General features: G+C 40.6%; 1 protein-coding gene across 2 annotated transcripts in view; it reads right to left on the reverse strand.

The window, feature by feature from the left end:
* NME7 (NME/NM23 family member 7) overlaps positions 1-12,387 on the reverse strand; it is an 84,059-nt gene that overhangs the window by 19,326 nt on the left and 52,346 nt on the right. For both annotated transcript variants that reach the window (XM_020784914.3, XM_020784913.3), the window contains exons 9-10: positions 8,462-8,530; positions 6,790-6,891 (exon numbers count right to left, since the gene is read on the reverse strand). In XM_020784914.3, coding sequence (XP_020640573.2) covers positions 6,790-6,891; positions 8,462-8,530 — 171 coding nt within the window. The remainder of the gene's footprint in view (positions 1-6,789; positions 6,892-8,461; positions 8,531-12,387) is intronic.

Here is a 12,387-nt window from a genome sequence, read left to right on the forward strand (position 1 = left end):
TATAGCACTGGATCCTACAGGACATTTTAGGCTTAACCCCCTGATGGTTTACAGTATGTCTCCCATGTGTATGACTAGCTTCCTGCTAGTTGTCTGTCTGGATTTACCTCTGCCTGTGCTATTAAAAGGCCTTCTAAAACAGTGCGAAAGTACATTCCCTTAACCCAGTCTTGGCTTCTTCCAAATCTCAAAATAGCCCAGAAATGCTGTTAGCACCCTTTTCTTCCTTGTCTATACTTGTGTACATGGAAACAGACAAAGGCGGATGTTTACTATTTCTTTTTAACTTTTAAACATGAATACCAGATCTAATTAGTCACGGATGATTACGATACTGCAAGGCAATAAACTGATCAAAATTCTGCTCAGGTTGCCATGCAGTGGAAAGTGGCAGCAAATTGAACAGACCAGTGTGCAAACCCTAAATTATTCATCTACAAAAGATTTATTTAATAATCTACAGTTCACATTCAGGAGTTCTAAGTCATTATTGTTGTTGTCTGGCAAATAGGTTTTGTTTTCTTAATGGTTCAAAAGACAAAGAGAAAGGAGCCATAGTCCAAAAGCTCATACTCAAACTGCTCCAATTGTCAGTCATACCAAAGTGTTGTGGCTGTTGTTTTGTTCAAATGTTTCTTCTAGCACATTATGTACACAGAGGTTCACATTTTTATATGAAAAGTGTCTGACAAGAAAAAGGAAGGAAGGAAGGAAGGAAGGAAGGAAGGAAGGAAGGAAGGAAGGAAGCTTTCCAATAAAACAGGAGTTCAGAATTTGTCACCCTCTGGGTGTTGGTGGATTCCCATCAGCACCACCCAGCATGGACAATGATGAGACATGATTGGAGTGGCAGGACATCTGTATCTGTAAGCCATGTATTTAACACCTGTACAATAACAAGCTGTCTGCATTCCCCTGACTTTTTCTTTACTGATTGACCTGGCCTCTCAATCTATCTCAACCAGTCTTCTCCAAACTAGGGACCTCCAGATGTATTCAAGCAAACTCTCTTCCTTCCCAGCAATGCCACTTGATTTCAAGCCTGAGAATTATGGAACTTATAGTCCTGCACAGCTGGATGGCATCAAGCAGGTGCAAGCTTCTAAACCTCAAACAACAATTTTTTTAAAGTTTAAAATCTAAGCATAGTTTGTGCAATAAAAATAATAGCTAAAAAAATTAAAACCGGTAGGAACTAGAGAACTACACTGTTCAATTACAAACCATATTCCAGATCTCTATGCAGCAATTTATCCATTTGTTTCTAAGGGAGTGAAGTCCATACAAAGGAACATGACCATTTTGATTTTAAATGGAAAAGTATGTGCAAAAGAAGCAAACCCTTATGTGAAAAAACCATTGTGATTGGAAAGAAGAATGGCCATAAGAAATAGAAAATTACCATTTCTGATGTAGTCATTTCAAGCTATTTTGGGGAAAATATTTTAAGCATTTAATCATATCTAATTTTTGAGCAGAAATCTGGGTGATGAGATTCTTCTCATATTGACATAGTTTTCCTCAGCTTGGCACTCTTCAGTTGTTTCAGACTATAATGTCCCTTTCCCTCAAGTATAGCTACGCTAGCTGGTGCTAATGAAGCTGCAGTCTAAAATATCTGCAGCAATCCATGAGCATCAGTTTCAACTTACAGAGCATGGATATGATTACAATTTATGACTTCATAAATGGCCACCATAGGTATCCTAGATGTGGCCTCCAAGTTACATTTATTTCTTCAACAGAACCACTCCTCTTTAAATTACCTTCTGGAATGAACAAAGCTTGCATATGTCTGAAAACTAAGGTAAGAAGCAAAAATACATCATGACTGAGAAAATGGAAGATGAGAACAAATAACTTACAACTCACTGACGTCAGTGTTTCCCTTATCTGACACACACATAGCAGAGGCAAAGGAAGAACAAGCAAAATCAATCCAATAAACATCAGCAAAACGGACATGAAGGGAAGGTGACGGAGTAAGGTAGTGAGAAAGGCTCTTTGAGCTTCATCACCACAGCAACGTGCCTCCCGTTTGGAAGCTGGTACTCAATGCAGAAGTTAGCATCCTGAGAATCTCAGCAATTACATTTCAAAAGAGCAAGTTCTGCAGCTCAAACAGCTACAAAAAGGAACTTGAGAACAGAATTAGCAGTACAGTATTTGATATAATCTCCAAAGACACATTTTCCAATATGTCTCCAACAGTCTCTCTCTCTCTCTCTCTCTAAAGGAACTCTGATAATGGTTGACCCTAAATAACATTTAAGCAATCTAATAATGTCCTTCCCACTAGAGACAACCACAGACAGAATGACATACTAATTGCAGCCTCTTATTGATCTGTTTTCTGCTCTAGCTGATAATGGTCATGTCACTGAACAAGAATCCTTTTTTCTTTCTTATTGCATTACTCAGTGCTATGCAAAGGGACCACCTAATTATATTTAATGATTAACTAATCTCTCTTCAATCATGCTAAATATGTTTCACTGTAGCAATCAGAAGCAGACAATATAGCCATTATTTGCTTCTTGATATAGAATTCAATGAGAGGGTCACTACAAGATGCTATGCTTGTGTCACTGTAGAAGTACGTGCATCCTCAACAACTGTATGATCATTACATTTTAACATCAGTAATACATTTATTTAATAATACTTGGTGTACAATTTCAAATCACTAAGAAAACAAATATCTTGTTCTAATACAACAACCTTATAAAACAGATTAGTTTTGCTATTGCAGTACTGAAAATGGAGAAAGAGAGAAGGGGCTGAGACTGAAACACTGCAGCTAGCCTTGGAACATACTAGCTACTACTGCAAGCTTACTCCAACTATAGAGTTAGAAGAATCTTAATTTCTGCTATGAACTTGTTCACTGACAGAAGAAAATAGCCTTTTAAACCAAAAACTCCCCCTCTGTATTAATGCTTACATTGTTAGCTACTATACTGCAATACCTATCAATAGCCTGCCTCTCTCTCTCTCTCTCTCTCTCTCTCTGTGTGTGTGTGTGTGTGTGTGTGTGTGTGTGTGTGAGAGAGAGAGAGAGAGAGAGTTTGTTTGTTTAATTATTTATTTATTGTTTTTCTGCCCACCAAGCCTCAGAAGTGAAGTGCAACAGGTCATATGAAAATTTTTAAAGTATTAAAATTAATTTTAGATTTTTTAACCCAAAGGACAGTGGAACAATACAGTTATTAGTACTTTAGGAAGCATGAAGTTAGTCTGACTTCTTTGCAAAGGAGTAACACAACCACAGCACTTCTACAGAAAGAATCCTGTTTAGGGCTTTGCAGGTCAAAGCTGCTCCTTAATGGGGTTCTGTAAAAAAGTGTAAGCTGGTACACTGGACAATGGTCTGGTTACTGCAATCTGTTTTAAATGGAGTTACAAACACTTTTCAGGGGAGCCCCAAATGGTCTAATTTCAGGCCTGCATCTACACACCTGATACATAATAATTATACTTTTACATTTATAAGCTCTATCTGGCCCTATTAAATCCTGTCAGTTAGACCTTTATTCATGTCACTGAGACCTATCAGACCTATCTGTGTCTGACCTACTGCATGTTTGTACCTGTCCTATCTTAGTCTAACACAAGCTTGTGTCTATGAAATGGTTGCCCCTATCTGATGTTTAGCCCTATTTGAGTTACATGTGGTGTACAACTCCGTCTGACAGACTTCTAACACCTGCCTTATAGTCACCTGCCTGACTCTACAAACATTCTGACTGATCAAAATCCTATGCTAGACAAATACAACATTCTGGTTTTTCATAGCAAACACATTTATGTAAACATACACACAAATACATATTGTGTTATATAATTATATATATCAATAATTATGAGGTGGTATTCAGAGCAGGGCTTCTGATTATGATCTTGCAATGTGGATAGCAAAGAATAAGAAGCAACAGTCATTCAGATAATACTGCTTAAAGTAGTGGAAGACTTTATAGATTGAAATGAGCACTATGAATTGAACATGGAAACACACCAAGCACTCATTTAGCTGTACACCAGCTCGATATAAATTGCACTGCAGCCAACATGATTAGAAGCAAGCATTCTAAAGCACAGCTATTCATGCTGCTTTCTGAGGAATAAGTATTGGCATAGACTGGGGCACGATGGAACAAATTACTTTCAATAGCATGCCAGTGATTCCGTGCTTTGCTTTAGTGTATAATCTCTAGTGTCTCACTACCATGCTTACAGAGGTCCAAGAAATAAAAAGCACCTGAAACTGCAAATTCACCATCTGTTCAACACTGGTTCTCAAGAAAAGGACGCTACCTACAGTATAATCATTAGCAAGGATATAAAAGCCAAAATGTCTTTCAAACATGGGTAAACAGGCAGCCAATTTAAGCCTATCTATGACCTTGCCATCCTTAAAAAAACAAACTTAGAATTTCTACAATTTGGACCCAGATGGCATGTCCAAGGTGCAGCCTGCTGTTTTTAACAAAAGATGCCACATACAGGAATTTGTTTTAAAAGTGGGCAAAAAATAACTACAGCTTTATTAGTTGTAACAGAAAACAGCATTGACCCAAGTATTGAACAATCTATTTGCCATTAGATACATTCCCCCAACCCTCCTCCTGAGTAGTAAACTGAATCTTCCCCCAAGGTGCAAGACCATTGAGCTGATCCTCTGCCATTCACACTTTTATTTGTCTTCATCCTAAGATCCCACAAAAGTATTCCCTCACCTGGAATAGAGGCCTTCCTGCCCTGATACCCCAAACTGGATCAAGTCATACACAAACAATCTTCCCTCCATATACATATAACAAACAAAAGTCACGACAAGATACATGTACAAAGAAACATGTAAACAAAGGAAAGTACAGTTAACTTAGTTACAGCTAATTATGCCAAAGAGCCCATTAGCCAACCATCACATGAGTGGGTGGCTGAAGTCAAGATGAAGACTGGGCCTGAAGATTTCTCCAGTCTATCTACTGAGAAGTCCTCTCTACCAGCCAGCTATGATCCTTTCTGACTGGCTGGCTGGTCAGTGATAACTGGTTTCTCTGGTGGTACTGCAGAGACTGGCATTGTGGGAACAGAAATCTCCTTAGTAATAGTATCAACGGCCTGAAGGGATTTTTTCCCACAGATAAAATTGTATGCTTGACTAGCAGTTCCTGATGGCTACTTTAGTACATTTTTTACAGACTTCACCAAGGCGATATAAACACCCTGAATGTCCATCAGTGAAAGGGATTTTGTTACAACAATTCACAAATCTCTTGAACAGGCCTGTTGGGACCATAAAAAGGCAAGAATGGCCATTAACCACAAAGCAATAAAGTAGCAAACAAACTACTAAGCTGGTTGTTGTAGGTTTTTCGGCCTGTCTGGCCGTGTTCTGGAGGTTTTTCTTCCTAATGTTTTGCCAATCACTGTGCCTGTCATCTTCAGAGAACATGAGTTAGAACCCTGTCTGTGACAGACAGAGTTCTATTTCCTGTCCTCTGAAGATGCCGACCACAGAGACTGGTGAAACGTTAGGAAGAAAAACCTCCAGAACACGGCCAGACAGGCCAAAAAACCTACAACAACCATCAAATCCTGGCCGTGAAAGACTTCAATAATACAAACTACTATGCTATTACTTTTTTTTGTTATGAGCGATGATCAAAGGAATAATGTAAGAAAAAACTATATGCAGATGATTTTACTATAGGTGAATAGCAGTTGTTTCTAAGAAAACTCTTGAGGCATTCTCTCAGCTCCAGTAAGAAGGGAATGGAGGATGGTCCTTGGGGTAAAAAGCATGCACAATGAATGGGATGTGTATTAGGCTCTAGAACATAGGTTCCCAAAGTGGTCTATATGGACCCCCAGGGGTCGATTTTGACTTGCAGGGGGTCCATGTCAGAGAGAGAAAAAATTGAGGGTGCACAAGATGTAAATGGGGGTCTACGTGAGCAGATCCCATTAGGCAGATCATAATAAATATTTAGGCGATCTGTAATTACACCAAACACAGATTCTGGGTACATAATATTTCGTAATATTATTTAATTAGGTACTATGTACTATCTGTATTGTGGTGTGCTACATCCATGTGTAAGTTCGTAAAATTATTGGTAAAATTTTATGGTAAATATCGGTATGTTGTAAATGGGATCAACGACATTTTGTCATTTCTCATTACTGAGCTATACGGGCACACACATAGGTAGGCAGGAGATCTACGAAAAACAAATAAATCAGCAAGTGGTCTATGGGGCAAAAAAGTTTGGGAACCTATGCTCTAGAAGATTCCAAGGACATCCGCACAGGCACCGAACAAACCCACATGTGTGATTTCAGAGAGACCAAGAAGAATAATAGATGTGGCTTGAGTGATTATGGTTGTATCAATCCTTTTTAAAACTTTAAAGCAACTGTGAGGGAGCTGTTTTGTACGGAGAAGTACCACAGGGTGGAGGGAGGCTTCCTCTGCTCCCCCCCCCCGAACATAACAATTAGTCTCTACTTGATGCTTTTTTGAGCCACACTTTAAGGAAAAGAAAGCGTATATGCACACACCTCCTCCCCCATTGGAATGAGATTAATGGCAGCTGGGGATACCAAAGCATTTTAGAGTTACAGTGGAGGCAGGTTAAATGCCTCTCTCCCTGTTCTGTCAGCCCAATCAAAACTGGACTCTGACATCAGTCTGTTTTAAAGTATAGAAAGAAAATGCATCAAAACATCTGAAGTCTCACATGGTACTGATGAGGATGTAAACTCCTCAAGTAAGTTACTTACAGGATCAGAAGGCCCACAGAAATCTCTGAATGTTTTTGCAGGATCAATTTGTCTAATTTCTAGAGCAATACAGGGTCCTGAGCAGAGTTCTACAACCATCTCCTATAATCAGGGGGGAAATGAAATTCTTCTGTAAACATTTTATTCAAGGCTATGTTTCTTTTTGACACCAAGTTCACAATTTTAAGAAAATCTAAGCCATCTTTAACAGTTCTACATGTTATTCTTTTTACTCTACTCCTGGAAAGAACAGAGAAATTTGCCATATGGTGCCATCACAATGTGAAGTCAGTGATCTTAAACAGTATGGAAGAGAATGTAAATAGTCAAGTCTGTTGATATGAGGCTGAGTGATCATGATTAGTTCAGTCCTTTGGAATCAGACACTTTAGCTGAAAACAACCCCACCATCACTGCAGCATGCTTCAGCCTATCCCTCAAAATGCCTGATCAGGAAAAGTTTTACAGATCATTAAGGTAGTTTGCCAATCAAAAATTATTATTATTATTATTATTATTATTATTATTATTATTATTATTATTATTATTATTATTATTATTATTATTATTATTATTATTATTATTATTATTATTATTATTATCATTATCATTATTATCATTATCATTATCATTATTATCATTATCATTATCATTATTATCATTATCATTATCATCATTATTATTATTCATCACTGGGTTAGGTTCTTTTAAACTCAGATGAAAAGTAATATAGAAACACAAAGTATATTCTGTATATCCCTTTCCCCTAGGAAGCTGGGTGAGCCTGAACGCCAGGTATATCTGCATGGACATTTTGCTGAGTTTTTTCTGGGCTTTCTTTTTGTCTCCCCCCACCGCATGGCCTGGGGGTGGGGCCTAGGGGGTGGGGCTTTCCACTTTAAATGAGCATGCCCCAGATCCCTGGGCCCTTTTCCCTAGGAAGCTGGGTGAGCCTGAACGCCAGGTATATCTGCATGGACATTTTGCTGAGGAGTTTTTTTTCTGGGCTTTCTTTTTGTCTCCCCCCACCGCATGGCCTGGGGGTGGGGCCTAAGGAGTGGGGCTTTCCACTTTAAATGAGCATGTCTCTGATTCTATCTCTGGCCCTAATATGGTAAATAGGAAAGCCAATTAGATAAGTGTCAGATCATACTTCTGCACTATTAAAGAGCAGGACGGGTAGGTGGGGCTCGTCAGCCATGGAAGGCAGCCCATTTAGGAGAAGGAAAACTCTGATTTCAAACCTCCACTGCCTTGTGGCTATATCCACTCATGGAAAAGGCTTCAGGAGTTAACCTCGAGGCAAAATCCGGAGCTGGAGTCCCGAAGGCAGTTCATGTTGTTCTGCCTACTCCTGCGACATTGCTGGAACCAGTTGTATTGGCTCTTGCCTTTCCATTGGACCATTTCAGCAATGTTGAGAGGGGGGATCTGCTGCTTGGGTAACAGCCTATCCTACATATTACTTTACCCAGGCTTGATGCTCTGGTGAGGACACACCTCCATTCAGAGCATGTTACCATAGTCTCTCAAGACTGAAGGATGCCTATGGCCATTCTGTATATGGTTTCTCCCTACTATATTAAAATTACTCAGATTGGTCAACTGAACTATAAAAAATGAGAATCAAAGGGCAGCTCAAGGAAAGAGAGAATTTATGAGGCTTACTTACAGAATACTCAGCTACAACGCCTTTGTAAATGGCGTAGAATTCCTCTGCATTTGCACGGTCCATATAGAACTGCAAATAAAAAACAAAGAGAAAGTGTCATTTTGGAACAAAAAGGCAATTTATAGATGTTTTAGAAAGAATACTTAGAAGTAATAATGCTGAATAAAACAAGGTAACACTCTAAACTTTGCAATTTCTCTTTTTCTGTACACGCACAATCTCAGTATGTTTCACTCATTTACATATAATCCTTCATGGGCTAATACAATGCATATAGCCGCCTAGAGTGGTCTGGTAGTCCAGATAGGTGGGGTACAAATCATATATATATATATATACACAGTTGTGTTCAAAATTATTCAACCCCCACTGAAATTGAATGTTTTGGCCATTTTGACATTGATTTTGATCATTCAGTCATCTTGCTTACATTTACATGAAAGAGGCACTTGTAGGTCAGAGAAATATAACCTTAAGTTTATAATGAAATAACCACAAATGTCTTTTCTGTCCTCACATCATTATTAGTTTTTATTCAACCCCCAAGTGACATTCAATCTTAGTACTTAGTACAACATCCTTTTACAGTTATAACAGCTTTTAAATGTGAAGCATAGCTTGACACAAGTGTCTTGCAGCGATCTACGGGTATCTTCGCCCATTCTTCATGGGCAAAAGCCTCCAGTTCAGTCAAATTCTTAGGCTTGCGCACTGCAACTGCTTTCTTTAAGTCCCACCAGAGGTTCTCAATCGGATTTAAGTCTGGTGACTGCGATGACCACTCCAAAATGTTCCAGCCTTTCCTCTGCAACCATGCTCTAGTGGACTTGGAGGTATGCTTGGGATCATTGTCCTGTTGAAAGGTCCAACGTCTCCCAAGCCTCAGGTGTGTGATGGACTGCATCACATTTTCATCCAATATCTCCTGGTACTGAAGAGAATTCATGGTACCTTGTACACGCTGAAGCTTCCCTGTACCTGCAGAAGCAAAACAGCCCCAAAGCATTATTGACCCTCCGCCATGCTTCACAGTAGGCAAGGTGTTCTTTTCGTCATATGCCTTGTTCTTCCTCCTCCAAACATAGCGCTGATCCATGGGCCCAAACAGTTCTAATTTTGTTTCATCAGTCCACAGAACACTATCCCACAACTTTTGTGGTTTGCCCACATGACTTTTGGCATACTGCAGTCGACTCTTCTTATTCTTGGGAGACAGCAAGGGGGTGCGCCTGGGGGTTCTGGCATGGAGACCTTCATTACGCAGTGTGCGCCTTATTGTCTGAGCTGAAACTTCTATACCCACATCTGACAAATCTTTTTTCAGTTCCTCAGCAGTCACACGGGGACTTTTCACCACTCTATGCTTTAGGTAGCGCACAGCAGTTGAAGTCAGCATCTTCTTTCTTCCATGACCAGGTAGCATTTCAACAGTGCCCTTTGCCTTGAATTTGTGAATGATGCTTCCTATGGTGTCTCTTGGTATGTTTAACTTCTTTGCAATCTTCTTATAGCCATTGCCCTTCCTGTGAAGACAAATCACCTCTTCTCTTTGTTACATAACAGCACTGATGTTACCTGTCTGTCATGGGTTTGGAGGGAAAGTTCCATCCTATGGAGAGTGGAAGGCGGGACATCAGGAGGAGGGGCTGTACTGTATAAATATGTGATGCCTGTGTGGTGAGAGGGAGATGCTGAGACAGACTGTGAGACACTGGGTTGGGACGAAGCAGCAGCTGGGGAAGAAGAAGCTGTTGTGGGAGTCTGGGTGTCTGACAGGGTACTACTGTGTGTCAGAGTACCAGCCTGAAAGGTTCAGGGGTCTGTTGGTTAGCCAGAACTGATGGGTTCAGGGTCTGTGCTTTAAGTTAAAGGTTCTAGGTGAACCAAACTGTATGCTTGTGTGTGTGAGAATAAGCCACGTTACTTTATGTTATTCACCTGATTGTTTATGTTTCCCTGTGTGTATTCAAAATAAACCTTATTCTTTTTATTGTTTAAAAATCCATCCCTGATCTGTGTGACTTTTTATAGGGAATGGTTGGTGGCAGCTTAGTGTAACTGTGTGGCAGATCCCAGTAGGTCTGGGTTTGTCACATTGATTGGTGTCCAGCGTGTGGGATACGACTGGTCCAGTTGTCCAGCGGTCCAGCAAAGCCTTGGCAAGTGTGCCCAGAGCAAGGGGGGTCCAGTCAGGGACAGTCTGAGGCGCGTAGGTAATCTTCTAGGTGTACCTCACGGGGAGGTGCGCTAGTAGAAGAACGTGCCAACTGGGGAGACTTAGATTAAGGTGCTCTGAGGCAGCCTAGTTTTGGCGGGAAAAGCTGAGGCAAATCTGCGTAGCAACAGTGAGCTAGCTTGCCAGCTGAGAGGCCCAGCAGAGGGGGGTAGGCTCTGACTCGATACTGTTGCAACTTTAGTGCTGAAGAACAGCAGCAATCTCTAGGGAGAGCTGGTTCTGAGGTAAAAGGAAAAAAGTGGTCGTTTTATTTTGAGGCTTGACTTTTTAAAGCAGCCTGTTCTGAGGGGGGGTATGCCCTTGACTCGAAGCCAAGTAGCAGACATGAGTGAGGTGAAAGACCCCCAGATTGACCAAGGTTCTGAGGATGAATTTGGCTCAGTGCAAGGTGACAGCACAGGAGAGCAGAACCCAGAACTTAGAAAAATACTCATAGCCCAACAGCATGAACTGAGGGTGAGGGAAATGGAGAACTCAAAGGGGGAGGACTCTATTGAGTTTAGCAAATGGGATCAACAACTAGATCCAACCTTGCAGCAGTGCTTTAAGATGGTTAGCAATTGTCCAGTAACCCCTGAGAACCGTGAGAGATATTATTGTGAAGAAGGCCTTTTATGTAGGGAGATCTTAATAAACTCCACGAAGGAAAAATTGCTTGTAGTTCCTTCTAAATATAGAAAGAAAGTAATGGAAAAATGTCACACAGACACCCTATCGGGACATTTAGGGATGGCAAAGACTAAGCAGAAAATATCCCAGAAGTACTACTGGCCAAAAATGGGAAAAGAAATAAAAGAATTTTGTCAAAGCTGCACCACTTGCCAAATGAAAATAAATAGTGAGGAAAAATCCAAGAGGGATGATGACTGGGATAGGTATATGGAAGAGATGAAAAATATTGACAATATATTTAAGCAAATGGAAAATAGACATATTGAACAACTGAAAGAGAAACAGAGGTCTGGGTTTACTCTATTAAGGCAAGTTTTTAAGGATGCATACGGCATAGATGAGTTTTCTGAGGGAAAAGATTTACAATCCAAAGTGGCAGTGGATATGGTTTATGAGTGTGAAAGAAAGATAAAGCCACAAACTATTCTGAAACCAAAAGAAGGCACACAGGTTAAGGCACAACAAAACCTGAATTATTCTGAAGGAAACATGAGGGAAACATGGGACCCTAAGTACTCTCAGGGACCAGGGAAAAGCCAGCAAGGGGGAGGGGCCCATGGTGAAGGGAAGCCCTCAGACATGAAACCAAGCCCTCAGAATTTGGAGGGAAAACCCAAACAAGAGGAGAGAGAATCAAAATACACCAGAAAATGCTATTTCTGTCAGGGAAAGGGTCATCTGATCTCAGAGTGTGAGAAATTGAAGCAGCTAAAAGGAATGGTGCCTCAGAATTCTAGTGGGACCAAGCCAAAAGCTGTGTTCTGTGTCCAGAAAGAGCAAGGCTCAGTGTCACAGAGGGAGCCTGTTGCCATAGCTACTCAGTCTGGAACAGCTACCTCTGCTGATCAGGCTGAGGAAAATGGTCCTCTGGTGGAGGTAAAGCGCTGCTTGCTGATAAAAACAGATTCTCAGTTGTTTGAGACAGCAGGGGTGGACGTAGGAATACTTGACCGTCAGTATAGGGGGCTGCGGGACACTTGTTCCCAGGTAACCCTGTGCCATCCAGATATCATCCCTA

This window comes from Pogona vitticeps, chromosome 3 (genome assembly GCF_051106095.1).
Source record: "Pogona vitticeps strain Pit_001003342236 chromosome 3, PviZW2.1, whole genome shotgun sequence".
NCBI lineage: Eukaryota > Metazoa > Chordata > Lepidosauria > Squamata > Agamidae > Pogona > Pogona vitticeps.